The 19,297-nt window shown below is 38.5% G+C and overlaps 1 protein-coding gene across 1 annotated transcript; it reads left to right on the forward strand.

The window, feature by feature from the left end:
• The first annotated feature begins 13,962 nt into the window (after positions 1–13,962).
• LOC141908212 (inhibitor of growth protein 5-like) lies at positions 13,963–18,788 on the forward strand. The gene is made up of 7 exons (XM_074798131.1): positions 13,963–14,011; positions 14,749–14,820; positions 15,303–15,469; positions 15,772–15,880; positions 15,975–16,065; positions 16,525–16,684; positions 17,181–18,788. The coding sequence occupies exons 1-7, from the start codon at positions 13,975–13,977 to the stop codon at positions 17,280–17,282; spliced, it is 738 nt and encodes a 245-aa protein (XP_074654232.1). The 5' UTR covers positions 13,963–13,974; the 3' UTR covers positions 17,283–18,788.
• Positions 18,789–19,297: the final 509 nt, after the last annotated feature.

The raw sequence follows: 19,297 nt of genomic DNA on the forward strand, positions 1-19,297 counted from the left end.
ACACGTTTCAATGAAACTTTTCTCTTAAATAAATCAATTACTAATGAACAACTTCAGATAGAAAAGTGAATTTCATGATTATCTGGTGGGTCCTATGGTAATTTATAGATCCGGGTGCTGTCGCCACGCCATCTGGAGGGATAGCCGATGTGGCAGTGTGTCTTCAAAATGAGATCCTCGCTTGGTTGCCTCAATATGTTGCTATTTTCAGCATGAATTAGGATGGCAATAAATGTGTGCAGGTATGTTTTTCAGACACGTAGGTTCCTAACGGGGCGGCACCGACAATATCTAATATCAAGGCGTGCGGAGCGATTGCAAAGATCAGGTAAACAGACGATCGCGGAAACTTTTTTCAGGTTTCGTGTATTCGGTGGCAGTGGTATGATTAATGCGCCGTGCGGCGGTATGTCCGTCAAAATACCCGGTCGAGTTTTTTTTCGGGTGGCGCCGAGCGTTCGTGCGATGTTTTCGATATTTTCCACGCCAAGCGTTATCCAAAACAAACACCGTTTTCACGGCTGAAAATGACGATTTTGACGTCGCGTCGATATTGGCACAAACGATTCCGACCGAGCGTGTTTTAAGCTAAAACAAACACAGCGCCGATGATAGGCGCATTACGAGCCATAAATGAAACTGGGAATTCTCTCGCTGTATCTCGTCAAATCTCGCAGATGACGTCATACGCTAGATACGGTCGTTGGTTTTAATTATTTTGCCGAATCCCGCGAGGTTTCTGAAAAGGGATGATAAACTCGCCGACAAAACTGAGCAGAAACACAGACGGATGTTCAATGTACATTGTGTGTAGTCAAATTTTAACGAGAAACGCCTCGTGATTTTCTTACCAAGGTTTGCGGTAAAATCGTCTAGATGTATTTCAAATTTCGCCGCAAATCCACACTTAAGATCAATAGGATTTATTCGACAGTACGCCCATATCATATACACCGATTGCGTAGTTACAGTGGCCGAGTGGTTTAAGCCGCCGGTCACTGGTCTTGTCATATCAGGTCCACGGGTTCGAATACTGGTGGCAGCTGAGTTTCTATGTATTTCCCCATTTGGGTAAACGGTGATTTTCGAATCCGTTAATGCTGAGAATTTTTACAAACATGGCCATTCAACTTTTTTCTATTTGAATTTTGTAGCAGCTGTACGGCCACGTCAGTTGGATATCGCAAATTGTATCTTGGAAAATATTTATAAGTAGAGCATGAATTCATGTTCTGATCTCGGGACATCATTTTATATATCGTCCACGCCAACGAATCGCGTATGACGTATCAAGCTTAGTTATAAAAATCTAAAGCTATGTCTGGATTTACATCGTCTGGCCGAGATCCGAGTCGGTATAGAATTTCGCTATAGATCGCGTTGTTTGGTCGAAACAGCGAACAAACGCGGTATTACATCTTAAAACGGTAATCGATAAATATTTTTTTCCGGCGTTGCTGATACTCCATTATCGGATGGAGATTTCAGAATTTCGTGGAGGGACAATTTATCGCGGCGAAGACCGTTTCAACCAGATATAGATGACAACGAAAATCATTAATTCGTCATCGTTCTGTTGAACCAATATTTCCAATCATGTCGATTACTTCGATTTAAAAGAAAAGAGTTGAAATTCGACCGATCACCCGACTATGTAATGTACTTCGATTCCCGATTTCAAAATCAAAATCAAACCTGTTGCATTTCTAAGCATTTTACCTGACGATAGTCTCTAGAGAGAGAGGGGGGGGGAGTCCAAAACGTCGCGTCATTTTAATATTTGTAGCATTTGATCTGTAAATAGTGAGTTTTATCATAAAACTAGTTTCATTCCCGGCACAAAATTCAAATCAAATGAAATCGAACAAACAAACAAAACCAGTTCAATCCCTATTTCAAGATTTGAAAAAACGGTCAATTTCAGGATTCGAATGCAAGCTACTTGCGACGTCAGGTGTGAATGCTTTTTTACAGGAATTGAAAAATCGTTTGATGAAAAATCTGCTAATCGAAAATATTTCATCCCTCATTTTGTGGGTGTTGTGTAGAGCGCGTTTCGGGCAGTCAGTATCAACCCGTATTGACGACGGCGACACGAGACTGATTACTTAGCGTGTTTTTCCAACGCCTGCTTTTAATAAGCTATCCGCGACCACACATCGTTACAAGTAACCGCGGGGCGAGAATCGATCTTCATCATCGCAATGTTGACAGAAGAACATATTGCGCCGGGCGAATTCTGTTCCGTTTATGAATCCGAATCTCACGAGCACGCCAATAACCTATCAACCGCTGCCAATAAGAAATAAGAAAAGGAACAGTTGTATCGGCGTTTAGACGAGACGCCCTTGATGTTGGACCGGGTCCAGACATTCCATATCCAGCAGCAATCTTTGTGATGATTCCTATATGTGTATTGAAAGATGGTTGATATTACAGCCTGGATTGCTGATCGCAGATAGAACCACCATATATTAATCATATGCGTGTTAATCAATTAGAGTGAACACCAGATGGCGTGCCCATCAGTAGGACATTCTCATTGGAACTTTACTTTTCGATTTTAGCCTCCATCGTCCAAGACGATAGACAAATCACGTCTTCTAGATGAACTCAGATGTCATTTCGGTTAATATGTGGCACGATTTCATTCGGCATTCAAAGTATTTGAGAAAATTCGAATGAAAATCCGAGAAAAATATCCAGTCTTAAAGCCACGACACGGGGAAACACTGAATGAGAACATGTTTCTGTCCCAAGTTACACGATTGTCTCATCTGGTAGATCCTCACTTGCCACAGGTCACAGGGGCTGGTATTTGATGTTCGGGCTTTTTACATATATGCAGTACCTGGGATATTTGATTATCTAAGCTACTATCTACCCCCCCCCCCCCCCGACACGGGGGGGGGGCATCTTAGGGAAATAGCATCTCGGTAGTCGCTTACATCAATGTCCAGAAACTCTCATTTCAAACAGATACGTTGAAATATGAATAATGAAGACGATATCGGCGCGAGATTCAGAAGCTGTAAAACCGTGTAGTAGTAAACCATCACTACGATTTATAAGAACCTTGTCAAATAAACGTACAAAGATGACAGGAAGCCCCTGAACTTGCTGTATCGTTTACATAGCTGGCCAAACACTGGCTGATTAATATCGGGTATTTGTAGTATCCGAATAAAACGGCAATCGATCAGAGCATTACAATAGCAGGTCCGACAAAATATTCTAGATTAGGACCGTCAGCAGGGGTGAATGTGAGAAGTTTAAAATAGCTACTTTTCATCACGATGAGGAATTTCCAACGCTACTGTGGCAATCGAGGATCTACTAATGGCGAGTGAGGATCCGCCAGGTTCGCTAGTAGTTACTCGGTCTTGGGCGTTCAATTTCGGTTAAATTCGAATGGAGTTTTCTCTTGAATAAATCAATTAACAATGAAGACTATACCGATCTGGGTAGAAAAAAATGGATTGAATGTATATTTGGTGACGGGTCCTGTGATAATGTATGGATTCGGGAGTCTAAAAACTCAGTTCTAAATTGATTGAAAATGAACTGAAAACGTAGCTGATGTCGCGGTTTCCCGTTTACTGGCATATACGAATCGACACCGTCAAAATTAGTTTGGTTTCAATCAATTCAAAGATACCCGAAGCCGTATGTCCTCGCACACGGTGCGTAGAGTTTTCGTTGATAACTGATTTACCTTAAGAGAAATGTTTATTCGATTTCAACTGAAATGCTCAAGAAATTGAACGTGCAAATTACTACAGTGGACCTGGTGGAGGTCGTTACTTACCACAAGTGGAATCCTCAATTGCCACAGTAGCGTTCCCTACTAGTCCACGCCATCCTCGCTTGCCAGGGTTTTGATTGCCTCACGCCAACACAAACCCTGGGCTAAAATCCTTCATTGGTCTATCATGTTGCCCAAGGTTGCCCTGGGGTTGGCGTGAGCCTCGGCGGGAGGCAAACAAACGTTGGCAAGCGAGGGCGATGGTCCACGCTAAATTGCAGGGGCTTAGTGCATCCATCATCCACTACTACGACGGATCAAAACTGTGTAGTATCAATAAAACAAATGAAATGAACACATTTTCCATGAACCCCCAGATCACCGTTAGGTCAAACCTATTTTCTATTTAATGAACTTTTATATTGGAATGTACTATGAGATTATTCCAGAATTATTCGCATCATTATAATAATATTGTAAAAGTAAATTTTATTTCCAGAGTCGAATCTCATCGAAACTTTCGGAATTAGATTGCGAGTAATTGTGAAAATCTTATATAAAATGGCGACGTGCAATAGTTTGAAAAATAATCATCAAACATGTAAGGAAAAGCAATTAAATAGGGAACTAATAGGGAACTAACAGGGAACTAATAGGGAACTAATAGGGAACTAATAGAGAACTAACAGGGAACTTAGTCGATCGAAAGAAATACATCTTCATCCATGTATACATATCTATATATCTAATTCAATTTCTTCATATTATGTTATGATATCAAATGTAAAACAGTCTCGAAATTCAAAGACATCAATTCAGAAACAAAAAGCGTTCAGTCTCACTGTTCAAACTAAACTCTAAACAGGACACACTACACACGACCTTTACGAAAGTCGAACGCCTTACGCGTATTAAATGCTTCGAAGAAAAATAGAAATTTGAAAGATATTATTTTCAATGAATAAAACAGCGCCAAGATATGAAAACACACAATATATGATTAATAGTATGGCAATGATTAAACTTCGGGCGACGACGCTTCAAAAACTTGAGAGTTTCAATCGTGAAACGAATTTGTTTTGAAATGAGAAATATTTTTCTTGCGTAAGAATCTGTAATCGTGACGTAATTTGCATCAATACTTTGATAAGCAAAGCAAACCGTTAACTATTTATTAATTTATATCTGCTAATTGCGATCATAAACGTTAACGTTTGTACGTCATTTGCATTAGTATATCGATGCAAAGCAACGACAAAAGGGGAAATTAAAAATCGGTATTTTTTTGTGTTCCGATGAAATAACGATTTCGCTTTTAGCGCGCGGAACAATGTTAGGGATGACGTTTATGAAATTAGTTAATTACCTGAGCTGCTAACATCCTGGTTGAATTGTCCCAGAAGATTTGTGGAGTTTTGCGCCCCACCTGGATCCTCTGTCGTCATCTTATTTGTAAATCCAGTTACTTTCGTAGTTATATTATCGCATTCCTTGATCGAAGCGCTGTTAGTATTTAATCCTGTATTTATTTGTTCGCCGATATTAGCATTATTTTTCGGCGATTTTAACCGGAAGTTGACGCTCTTTTTTTCTTGTTTTCCGCGTTTTTTTATCTCGTCGAAAACCATATAAATCTCAACACGGCGCTGATTCGTTTCGGGAACTAAGCTTTCCAACTTTTTAATGCTACCCAGCGAAAAGCAGCCGGCAGTCGTCTGCGCTGTGAGAACTTGCAGACGATCCAACGCGTCGATGATTGTGTCTACGAGCGTTTTGTGGCGTTCTTCCAACGTAAACGTAGTAGCGTTCGCGTTTTTACGGCGGTCACAGACGAAAGCAGCATTAGACGCAGCAGCAGCAGCAGCATCGGTGGCGACGGGTTCGTCTGAAAGATTCGGTCCGAACTCCCTGTCGCCATCATCGCCACCACGGAACCGTTCAGCGGCTTGATTCCGCTCTGAAGCGGTGCCGCGCGTACAATTCGTTGTCATGGTAACGTAGATAATCATAGCCCACAACCTCATGCTGCCAGGCAGACAGAAACCTCTCCTGAAACAATTAGGCAAAAATAAAAACAAAGTTTCGACGATTATCGCAAAAACAAACAGCGTAAATTACGTCGTAAAAGCTTGACGTATTAATGTTTGCGGTGAGATTATTTCTAAGATCCCACGCGACAAGTAAGATGTATTTCGTCCATGTATCCACAAACAAAATGCGACCGGTTCGTTATTAGATTCAAAACAATACACGACACCTTCATTCACGAATAAACGAATGTTTACGAATTTTCGAATTAAAACTTTGTTATTAACAATCAAACCTTTTCGCTTTCACAGATGAACTTTCCGATTTCGGTTTTGAAATTTGTATTTGAGCTGCCGCGCACAAGATACAAGTTGACACGTAGATTAGCCGACAAATAAGACTTGTCAAGTTGTCCAGTATATATATGTATGCTACGCCTAGCAGCTTGTAGTTGGTTAATTATTACCGGAACCTCATTTACGTCAACGGAAACCGCTGGGTGTGTATCTAAGGGTATTTGCTTATATCCAAGGGCCTTTGCTTATAGATATACAACTATTAGCGTCGTTAAGAAGATACATTAATATTCAACTTTAACCTTGTCACAAATTACGACTTACGTGTATATTATGCCGATATTATTTTGTTTGTCTTGGTGACTTGTACATGTCGAAAAATGCTAAAAAAATTCTTGCTAATTTCAGCGATCTAAGGAAAAAAAACCGCCAATCATTGGGAATTCATCCCATGTCTCAATGTCTCATACCTTAGTATGAAAATAAGTATGAATCATATCATCTCATTGATATCAAATTCATCAGCATTGAAAATGTCCATTCAAGGTTTCAAATACTAACGCCTAAAACATCATGTATTTCTAACTGTAAATATGTGTTTATTTTTAGAGAATCTTTCAGTTGAAAAAATTGAAAATCGAAACTGTCCTTTTAAGAGCAAACGGTAGTGATTTTTGAGTAGATCACCGACAGCATTCGCTTATCGAATATCGATTATTTCGGCGATAGTAAAACGGGACATGCTTCTAGAATCACAAGAGACAACAATATATAACAATTCACTTAAACAGGGGTGGATTTAGGGGGTGGTTTCGGGGGTCCAGACCCTGCCTTCCCACTGACACAAGACAAAGATGAGCGTTAAAGGTTGCAAACTTTACGCTCATCCTTTTGGAAATTCCATATCCTCGGGTTTGATGTATATTTTTCCAAACACATCTAAGGTTAAAAAAGAAGGTATCAATTCATTCAGCCTATGACCGAGGGAAGCATCCGTTAGCCAATGACGTGACTGCTTCATCTGAAAAATGCCTTTCCTTTTGTCTTGAACCCCTGGGCTGGGTTTCATAGATGTGAAAGAAAGATAGTCTCTGGGAATATTTCGAAATTCGTCAGTTATAACCATGGTTTCTCATTGTTACTATGGTGGTTGTCACCCAAATTGAGGATTTACCCCTAGGGTTAACTTTGATACCAGTCTATGAAATCGGGCCCTGCTTTCTAAATTTCCTAGAACTACTCAAGTTTACGTGGAAATGAATTCTATAACGTTACCTATACGTATGCATTCGAAGTAACAAAGCGGGTATGACTGAATACACGCTGTGTGGTTGACCAGGTTGCGACATGTAATACGAAATCGTTGTTTGGTGTAGATTTCACGGGGCTAATAATAAATCTATCGATATTACCGCGAGATTATCGTGTAGTATCATCGTCGTCATTTTCATGTTGCTGACGGACTCAACGCGCGCGTATCTATAACCGGCGTTAACCGTTAGTACTGATCACAGCGCTGAATACGTGGTCAGCCTACAGCTATTTCATTTTCCTATCGATATTACAAGATGGTTATCCAAGGTCGCCAATTAAAGGCTCGTACATACTCATGAGATTTTATCGTCAAATTTAGCGCATAGCCTATATATAGAGTTATATTGTACAGTCGAGACGACCCCAATACGGCTGCGTGTAGCTCGTCGTCGTGACTTTCAGGGGTGGATTTATGGGGAGCACTGGGACACGTGTTCCCCGCTAAGAGTGTCAGGAAATTACTCCGGACCAACCTTTTTAGCACATTGTACTGTGTCTTGAAATATATTCTATCTTTAAGAAAAACAGAGTTCTCGCAAAGGATTCAGATGATCTCAAATACTGCGTATTTTGACTGAACAGAGAGTTACAAACACCCAAAATTCTAGAAAGGGTGATTTTTAGCTAGCTGTTTTTTTTCTCTGTTGGTGCAAATATAAATATGTTGTTAAGAAAAATTCGATGCTACAAAAACTATCTCATTAATTTCTGTTGTTTTTTGCTCAAAGTGGGTAGTTGTGTATTACGTATCATAACTTCAAGATGCCTCTAAAATGCATCTAGCGGGATTCAATTTTTCAAAATATATTCTGCAGGCGATCGCCCAGACTCCCTCAACCGGACAGTGACCATACACAGGCTCAAGCAGCTTGGAAAAAAGGAGCGAATAAGATTCTATGATTTCCCTAGAATAAAAAAACACGAATGACATCATATAGGTGAATCGTGATTATCTGATATTCACTATTGTCATCTGCGGCTATATGGAATGCACTCGAGATTGACTCCTAACACGAGATCGGGCTAAACAAAGATCGACACGAATTGCAATCATAGTAAATAACCGCGATGATGTTTATGCTATTGCTCGGATTACGAGAGAAACCTTATATAATAATATAATATAATTTATTTCCATCGTTATGTCATACATGATTATCTAACATTTAGGAATACACAATGTTTTTACATACATAAGATTCTTTTTGATTCGATGGTCAGATTTAATTCACTGAATACCATCGTGACATCTATCTTCTATACGGAGCATATTAAACATCGTGTGATCAAAATGGGAAAACTACGAAACGACGAAGGTAATTTGTCGAAAGCGTTAGAATCATTTGTTTGCGTATAATCATAGTTGGATGATTTAACGTGTGAAAATAAGAAGAATGAATTGCGGCAATAGGATACCGGCACTTCACAAAACATCGGGTCATTCGTAGTGAAAATCAGTTCATTTTCATGTTTAGAAATTTGATTTTTAGGCTTCCAAATCTTAGAATTATCAAACAAGTCGAATAGATGCAAGATTGCCTTTCAGTGTTTGTATAGAATTCACGAAAAATTTATTTACTGATCAGAAAGCTTTTAAAAGAATTCATTTGAAATTTAGAAGAAATTGAAGCGCGGTAACCCAGCAGTGTCACTAGCGATCCTAGCGGGAATCCTTGCTTGCCACAGTAGCATTGCCAGTATCTCATTCCTATTCATGTGATCTTGTAAACGCATTTTGTTCATGATTTATACGTGTGTGACAAATAAACTAAACTATTCTGAGACCGACTATTTCATGTATGCATCAGTAGCATTAATGTTCATTGTATGCCTTCGCAGCGGTGCATTCACCATGATTGGTTTAAACATCTTAGTTTACCGAACCGTACACGTTACATGCGAGCATTTGGGAATTAGGAGTCTTACAAAATGAAACATTAATATTTCATCAACTGAATGTTGTTTTGTATTTTTGACTTTCTACCTCGAGGGATTCTAATTCCGTAATGAAATTCTATATATGAATACAGAGCAGGTATATTATATTACTGCCTGGATCCGCGCCATGTGACATTCGATACCTTAACACCATTCTACCATTTTTTGTAAATCACCCGTGTTCGGGCCCATCCTTTACTCGGACATTCTATCATTCGAAATGGTCTAGCAAATGCACTACCGTCAGACATAAGACATTTTACCATAACAGTTTCGAAATGTGATCATCAAGACTTTATACTAAAAAGGGTAAATGTGAATGTCCAATTATGGGTGTTTCCAGGTGTAAATTGATACCTGCATAAAGAGAGTGAGTCCACTGCCTTTGGTGATAACTGCCGCTAATTCTTACCTCTCGAATATCCTATTTACTGATAATACATGTGTAAATCGACGCCGATGACGCAGTAAGTTTTACTGATGAATCAGATAATTGGAGTACTTGCAGATGAATTTGGAATGGAAGCTTCATTGGATGTTCTTCAATTTCCGATTTTAAAATCAATCCCCTGTTTCGTTCTGTGATGGAAACAAAATTGAAATCAAAATTAATCCATCAAATAAATATGAAGGAAAATTCTTAAAACTATACACAATTCCCCTCTCACCATTATCTCAACGCTTAAGTATTCGCTGGCATCATATTTTCCAAAAGGGTTCAAATTATTATATTATCCTCAAGCATCAGAATTTTAACTGTTGTGTTATCGCACCCAAAGTATATTCTACAACTCGTCGGAACTAACTGGAGACAATGAACGACCACGTGTTCATATCTAAACTAATACATTTATGATCACAATGTTTATTCTCTTTGCTCAGACTCGCTTTACACAATACAGAGTTAACCATTTTAAAATGTATGTAGAACTCAGGACAAGTTCGACTTCTTCAATGACTGATATCAGTAGCCGTATACAACCAACCGCCATCATCTCCGCCTAGTGCCAGATTCTTTACGACAACGGCTCATTTGTATGTTATCTTGGAAATGGTAAAATCTCCCGATTTACCGCCAAACTATATCGAGAATCCCACAAAGACGAACAAATAATTAAGTCCGAAAAATGTTTCCTTGAGCTGGTGTAGATTATTCAACGTTTAGACTTAATACTGATAGTCATCTTCAGGAATACTGTCGGGACGTTGAATAAACTACACAAGCTCTTTTCTATTTTCTCGTCTTTGTGGGATTCTGGTTTTATTATAATCTCAAAACCGATATAATGTTTTATCAACGGTGACCACCACACCCTTCATACCACCAAAACCATAAATCACCGTGGATGGAATATCGGTTGACTGTTAGAAAATGGACACCTGCCCACATCGCATAATGGTTCAACCGTTGAGAACCTGAGTCCTGGATGAACTGGTTTATACGTCCACGGTTCTACGGTTCGACGGTCGTTATCTGACATGCTGAATTGTTGATAACTTATCCGAACATATCGACATTAATGATGAAACCCGACACTGAAACAGTCAAACACGCTGGAATTTGCTTACCTGAAAAAATACGTATCAATGATATTCGATATACAACCGTATAGTACTATCCAACACAACGAACTCGTTCATCGATATCAGCTCCCGATAGATAGCATCATCCACAGAACAACCCGCCCCCGACATAACACGCCTGCCTGTGTTCCCCATTAAACGCTTTAGATCGACCTTGACTGACGACGGACGTGCGATGCGCTCGCTGTCTCTCTCTCTCTACGACGCGCCGGAATACAAAACAACACAAACAACTATAAATACGTGTATAATTTATAAAAATATTTATTTATACGTTTTCATATTTCTTCCGGCTATACGCGACGGATCGCTTTGATTTAAACTGCAAGAATATCTCCGCGTGGAAATATAAATATTTCGAACATCAAATATGAAACGACGATGAAACACTAAACGCCACTGTTTTATGCCAAGAAATAAAACCAGATTCAGAACTATTGTCGATATACTCGCTGTAACACGTTTCGATCTGGTTTCACTTTGATTTATAGAAAATATATATATTTTGAGTTTCAGCCTTTTTATTTTCAGTTTACACAGATGCGGTGCGGTTAAAATGTTCCATAGTAAACATAACATAGCATAACATTTTCCTTGACAGTTGCACCAATAACTTAACAAGGAACAACATTGCATAAAACTATGGCAAGTAACACGCAGTTCCTGACAAATAATCTTGAAAAAGAAGCGAATTGCCATGAATCTAAATTCATTCTTGTGTTGCCAACATGATATTGCAATGTATCTTTGTCCCGTGGTAGAAAATTGGGGACGTGCTGGTAAAGGCTACTGTAAAGGCATTGACTATAAACGTATAATTCCTATATAATATATGCTCGATGTAAAATGTATATCCTAAATTCTTCGACGATATCGATTCCAAGCTACCTCGTAATTACAGATTCTTACTCGTTGATTATATGAACAGATTTAAAGATATTTCTATATGAAACAAAAAAGGATATACATTCAACTGAGTCAATCAGTCATCGATGTCTCTAGGTTTGATTCCCAATGATGGGAATCAAAATCAATCGTTCATTAAGCAATAAAGCACATTTTTACAAATTCTAGCAACGATTTGCAGCAGCGTTGCGGATTCAACGTTGGCTTAAACGTTGCGTATTATCGAATATAGCGGTAACGTAAGTATAGCATCAATTGTTGATTAACAAACAAAACACGTGTTACTCGTAAAAACCACCGATAAGCTTTAATCGCGTATCAATAATTAATTGCAGGCAGAAAATATTCGAAATATTGCCTTCGGAAAATAACATTCATTTATTACTGTGATTATATAAAGTCGACAGAACCACGAAACTAAGCAACACCTGTTATCCATTAATGTTCCCGCACACACGGGAGGGAACTCCGATCAAATAGCAACTTATTCAAACGAGCAAATAATGCAAAACGCTAAAAAATTATATTTACATTATTGCACCCCGATGGCGACCATTTTAATAAATGAACACCATTGAAATGATTTTAACAATTTGAATGATGCTTTGTGTCCGCAAAATTGGAAATCTAAAATACGTTAGATTTCAATTATCGAAAATTTGAAATCTCGGCGAATTTCATATGAATGCATTGTTAAAATCGATCGTCATTTTTCATTCACTTCCGTTTTTGGTGGAACGGAAATAATATGTCCATGAAAAAAAAATATATAAAACTAGAAATCCACTACGTAGCTTGATCCCTAGACTCCTATATCCTAATCGGTTTGAAATTCAGATAATTTTCTTCAAGGACAGAACAAGCGCTTCGATTTGCGACCGGTTTAATTAGTTAGAGACAAAATTCTGCGATACGAACAATAATTTAGATAAATGAAAATTTTGTTTTCTGTTGGTTGTCTGAATGAGAAACAAAGAAATTCATCATTGACAAGATTTCACATTTTATCCCCAGTTCTAAAGTGACTTTTAAGATCAATAAATATTTGTCAATGAACGTAGAGAAAGTTCAATTACCGAAATACATAGAGCGATTAATGATCACTTACCTGTATATTGGGCGGATGTTATGACGTCGGACGATGGCGATGGTTCACATACGATTGTGGTATCTTTTATTGTCTGAGGAGCAATAGGGAATTAAATCCTTTTTTGTCGCATAGATTTCCATGGCAACCGAACTGTAAAGGAAAAAACGGCGCGCACCACACGTTTGTGAAATCGAGATAATTCGGCTGATTTTTGTGCGGTGACGGGAAACACCCTCGTGGGTTGCGATTAGCGATACACCAGAAAGTCGAGGTGCTGTCAGTAGTTAATTCGAGCAATCATAGTGCAATCTACCGCGCGCGCGAGCAAGTTTGGTAAAAACTCTCTATACCGCAGCATATCGATGGCCAACCGACGTGCCGTATCACCCCGTGTTTCAGTATACGCGGCCGGCTTTGATAAGGGAGGATAAATAAAGTTAAGTGTTCTTTAAATAAAATAACGCAGTTGCTTGCTCTGTTTACGACACGGCGTAATTTTTCCAACGGAACGGAAAACTGATGCAAGAGGTCGTTTTACTTTCTCTTCGCTTTTAGCTTCGATAACTCTCAGCTTGGTCTGGATATACAGGTCACAGTGTGAGTTGATCAACAGGTCCATGATCTAGGACCGCGGACAGCACGGCCTTGGGAGGATTAGGTACGGGAGACTCTTCCATATAGTGTGGTCGTGCTACTACTACCACGCGTTAAAACGATATCAGCTTCAACCCGAGCTAAAACTACAATACACTTTCGCATTATCATGATTATTTACACGTGGAAAACGACCAAAAATCAAACCCGTCGCGGCAAATGTGCCGTGGTTTGTAAATCGCAAAAATCGGGATCGTAACATAGAAGGTTAAGATTATTTTCTTTAATGGTTGAGAACGAAATCCTTTTAAGCCAAAATTAAGTGAAAGTGTAACTCACTCTAACCGCATCGATTCGAGTCGTTGAGGAAACCTTTCACTGAACAGGTCTGAAACATCAAAACTACCGCTATTCTAACTTCGGCAAGCGAATGTGTACCGGATTGTGTCGCCATCTGGAGGCCTAAGGAAAGCGCGAAAATGGCGACCGCTATGTATCTAGAGCATTATCTCGATAGTAAGTCGAATTTAACGCCGATTGAGAAATTAACGGCCTAATCCCTGACAGATCATTCAAGGATTCAGTTCCTGTTGTCGTAAAAAGCAAGAAAAATGAGGATTTACAATAGATTTTTACCGTAAAACAAAAAAAAAACTGACGGAAAATCATTGAGCGCCAACCCGGAAGTAAACAAAACAAACATGAATCCCATTCCACTCAAAAGCGTTTCGATGAAAATGATGTCGGAAACCATAAGGGATCATTTGATATAATAATTACCCATTTTCGTAGATGGGTTCAAGGTGGTGACACTGACAGTACACACTCAGACAGAGCCCGGCCGTGGGTCAGTCAGAGAGAGTCTGAATAGAGGTCTGAGGTGATCTTCAGCTGATGGTCATCCTTGCTTGCCAGGGTTTGATTGTCTTTGGCTAAGTAACTGAGGATTACCAGGCTCTTGTCATGTTCTTAACATGTTGTTCATGGATACATCCTACAATTCATGACAATGCTCTCTCTCTCTGTTCTCTCTTATCTGCTGAAAGTATAAAAACACCTGTGGCTCGCAGGCTTTTAACCACTGATGTTTATATACTCTTACAACGTAAAATAGCACGATATTAGATTGTCTTGGTTGGACCAAATTTGACCTCGAGTCTTGTGGGAAAATCTGGCACAGTCATTTATTTGATTGTGGAACTTTTTTCAGACTTCATATGATCAATCTTTAATCGTTGTGACTTTTTTTCTAGGTCTAGAAAGTTTGCCAGTAGAATTGCAGAGGAATTTCAATCTGATGAGAGATCTCGACTCGCGATCACAAGGTGAATATAACCGGTTCAAACAACCCCATACCTCTGTTCAGCTGTTTTACTAGAGGGGGTTCATTGCAGGCCTTCATTGCATTGACTTGTGAAAATCTTTTCCGAGAAAATGAAGACTATTGAAACTTGGAGAAGTGGCCAAATTACAGCTGGTTCATTGACAGAGGAAATTTGAATGTAAAGATGAGGTGCACTTTCAGCCCACTGAAGGCTTGAGTCCCAGGGCACTATTGCGGTCACTTTTTGTGGGGAGTCCGCTATTCCATAGATCCTGTTATTTTGGGAAGTTTTGGAGACGCTTCAAATGGATTGTTTTGATGTTAAGTTTATCAAGTGTCAGCCTAGACACATTTGCAGCCTAAAAACTGGCGTGATGAGATTAAAGAGAGCCAACTAGTGGTCATTGTTGTCTGGCGAAATCAGCACTTGTACAAATAGCAAAGTGCAATGTTTTTATGATGTTATGTATGATATTGTTGCAGATGTTCTGAAGAATATCGATGAATTATGCGATGATTATTTGATGAATGTAAAATCGATGGAACCAGAGAAGAGAGCGTCGCGACTGACCGACATCAGCGAAATGTTCAATAAAAGTCGTGACTATGGAGATGATAAAGTACAGCTGGCAATGCAGACTTATGAAATGGTACATATTATAATTCTTATAAAGGAACTGCCACATGTTCCGCACTAGGAAACGAAAGTTGTCCGCATTCAATTTCTTCTGCGTTTTAGTTACTGTAGAATTGTTTGAACGTTTAGAAAAACATTCTACACAAATGCCTTGTAGAAAAGTCAATTGTATATTATGAAATGGTTTTAAGATTGGAAAGCCTTGAATTCCTGTCGAGAATCGCCTATTTTTGACCAAGTTAAACCAATCGTACTGTAGCGCTATGCTAGTACTAATTAAATTAAACTTTGTATTTTTCTGCTTGATTAATTAAGGTCGATAAACACATACGAAAATTAGACGCCGATTTGGCTCGATTTGAGGCGGAATTAAAGGAGAAAGCGGTCGGTGCTAAATCTGGTGGACAAGAAACAGGCAGTAAAAGTAAGTAACATCAACAACTCTATTTGATTATCCATCAACCTTGTCGTTCGACAAACATTTTGATTAAACAATTTTTCAACTTTTCTTTCGATAGAGGGCAGGGCAAAATCGGACAAGAAAAAAAAGAAGAAAGACGATTTCGATGATGAAATACCGAAGAAAAAGAAAAAGAAGAACCAAATCAGGTATTCTTTAAATATTGGACAGTTCGTTCTAGCAAGGAAAAATCCTTAACGCCAGACAATATTGGTTCCCTGAAAATTTCTAATGAATATTTATGAAGAAAATTCAAACTTGTCCATTATTTCCGCTTGCTTTTATGGTAATTAATGCTATATTTATCCCCCGTCAAACCTACTTAATGGGGATGTTATTTACAATCCACCTTAAGAAAATAGAATATGATGTTTACTGTGTATTACTCAATATTTTTATGATCATGGATTCGAGATGAGGGGAAGATAAATGAATGGTTTGTTCCTGCATTTTGATATTACTTGAGATGAATTTGTATTCATTAATAATAAATAGAATTATTAATGAATATTTCAAATTTTATTTCAAAGTCTTAACATGAGTTGAGAGAAAAGGGCACAGGGGTATGGTTGTAGTGATAATGATAGTATTTTGCTCTGTATTTCTAGCGCTACTGATATACCAGTGACACCGACTGTACCTGCATTACCTCTATCTATCGCTCATCCGTCTGATGTATTAGACATGCCTGTCGATCCGAATGAACCGACGTACTGTTTGTGTCATCAAGTCTCATACGGAGAGATGATTGGCTGTGATAACGCCGATGTAAGTACCCCCTTCAGATAACACCACACAATTGTTAATGGAATAAAGAATTGTGATCAGTGTCAACTATGATGAATTTAAGTCTCACACTAGAATATTAGGCCATAAAATTTCAAAGATTACTGCAAAGTTTTGGCTAATACCAGAAATACCAGAAAAGGAAGGACAAAGTCCTCTTAGTCTTTAGACATTCTAGCATGGGACTTCGCATCTTTTTACCAATGTGAAGTTTTGAAAATGTGGTGATAAAATGACTAATGTCTGATGTAGTAGTCAATCAAAATGTCGTGAGTAAACATCTTGTTACTTGTGACATTTTGATTGGAAGTTGATGTAAGGTTGGTGTTTGATAATATTGGATCAGAGGTGATAAAAGTGTGTCAAATATGTAAGGGGCTGGCAGCGGGTTGACACCCTCCAACCAGACCAAGAATAGATACTGCTGTTGTGCTTTCTTTTATAGATGTGTTTACAGTTTACGTATGATTTATTTCAGTGTCCTATCGAATGGTTTCATTTTGCATGCGTTGGACTTACGATCAAACCGAAAGGAAAGTGGTATTGTCCGAAATGTACGGTCGAACGAAAAAAGAAGTAGTAAGGGACTGGGGAGTCGCGGGTATTATTGTGTAGACGGGAAACCTCTATTAATTTGTCGTAATAACGGACATTATTGCTTTGGAACTGATTAATGAAAACAATGAGCGTTACATTCAAAGTCTGATGTCGAGGCCAAGAGAAACACAGAGCGTCGTTACAGAATAATTGAGTTAGATTTGGTAGAAATGTTGGCGTTAAGTGAGCCCTGGTGTTATCGTGATCGGTAAATGGAATAGTGTTGGATGGACTTAATCGGTAATTTACTCAATGACCTCGCTGAAGTCGTCTTATATGTGGATGACACTTATGTAGTTATTCGAATTGTAAAATTATAAAATTTGAGCTGTAAATAGAGACCACTTGATTAAATGGGATGCTTTATCGGAGTTTGACTGTAAATTTAAATTCAACAAAATCGTGGATTTATGCATCGATGTGGAACTGGTGGTTCCACATGTTGTGAGATGAATTTGTGGAATTAATTGATTTCAATATAATGTTTCATCGTGGAGTCAAAAACAACTATGAAATTGGGTAACATATTTAAATTGGTAGAGAATGATTAACTTATACCTATTTATTATCAATAATCATTAATTAAGTTAAGGTATCTACATGTAATAATCTTGATATTAAGTATTTCGTTGTGTCCCCGTTCCCAATGAGATTGGATGTGTATAGTCTGTTGAAAGCGTGAGTTGATTACAGTAGTAAGTGTAATTAATGCATTTTGTGTAAATATAATACATTTATCAGTCAGTGATGAAAGTTGTTTGTGATAGTTCAAGGCCAAGAGCGGTATTTAAAAGTTGACTATCAATCTGAAGCCTTGAACCGCCCCTTCAGACAGACGGATTGGACATCATTTTACAGTGGAACCTCGTTACAGCAGCTTCAGGGGACCAGGATCTGTTTGTTATAACCACTATATCTTAGAAGATGACATTCTAGATATGTAATAGTCGATAAATCATAATCCATGATCATTATAACGAGGTTCCAGAGCTTATTTTGAAAGCATTGGGAATTAATTATCTTCTAATAATGGTTTGGGTCATGTACATACGGTTAGCCTACTGTATAATGACCGTAGCTGATTTTTGAAGGCTCTAAATCATATCTATCCAGTCAACTGTTAATCTGTTAATATTTAAGTTCATCTTCAATTAAAATGATGTTCAGTAATCGGCCTGAAAGAAATAGGTCCCAGTGGGAAAATGAGTTTGTACTAAAATAGTTCTGGCTAGATTTGATTTGAACTCTTATCTGGTGTATATAGTTAACCCTTATTAAATTGTGTGTGTACGCCGTGGTGCACTGTATCTATATGATTGTTAATTAAAAGATTGTCAAAGGTTGCAAATAGGGTACAATCAATGTAGTTATAGTGTTACGCTTGCAGACGTTGATCCAGGGAGTCTCTTGTAGTCCTTAAGGTTAATTATGTATTAGAATATTAACATGAGAAATGTCATTTGTTATAATGAATTTGTGTTAAATCTCATATCGTTGTGAGTTGCATCATGTAATGTTACTTGCATTGAAATAAATATTGTTAGATTATTTTATTTTCTAAATGAAATAGTTTTTGTTGTACCTTTTTGTGGAAGTACATCCTCCCTGGTAGGGATTCGAACCTGATGGCATCGAGACTCGTTGCAGTATGAAACCCTGCCACACTGAACTGAGCATGCAGCTATATGTGCAGCTTACATGATCTCATATTAGTTTTGGGGTTAGGGTTAGCCAATCAGAAATCCTGTTTTCCCATTTATAATTCTTGCGTGAAATTTGCCTCTGATTGGTGCTGCCCGTTTCGCGTGGCAAAGCTGCGCATGTACCTGTGCACATGGTCTAGAGAGCAGGGGTTCGTGCCATGGCTTAGTGTAGCGATGCCATTAGGATACTGTGTTTCTTGTTGCCCTGACAAGGCAGTGTCATATTACATGTATGTGTATAAATCCCCTTTCTAATAATGACTGGGAGTTGGCGCTGAATATCAGTACAGTAACT

Source organism: Tubulanus polymorphus, chromosome 7, assembly GCF_964204645.1.
Source record: "Tubulanus polymorphus chromosome 7, tnTubPoly1.2, whole genome shotgun sequence".
Classification (NCBI taxonomy): Eukaryota; Metazoa; Nemertea; class Palaeonemertea; order Tubulaniformes; family Tubulanidae; genus Tubulanus; species Tubulanus polymorphus.

Bases quoted from the DNA above. Each gene is read 5' to 3' on its own strand.
- LOC141908212 (XM_074798131.1), top strand. From the start codon at position 13,975: ATGGCGACCGCTATGTATCTAGAGCATTATCTCGATA. The intron at 14,012-14,748 runs GTAAGTCGAATT...CTTTTTTTCTAG, and splicing joins TCTAGAGCATTATCTCGATA to GTCTAGAAAGTTTGCCAGTA. The intron at 15,881-15,974 runs GTAAGTAACATC...TTCTTTCGATAG, and splicing joins ACAAGAAACAGGCAGTAAAA to AGGGCAGGGCAAAATCGGAC.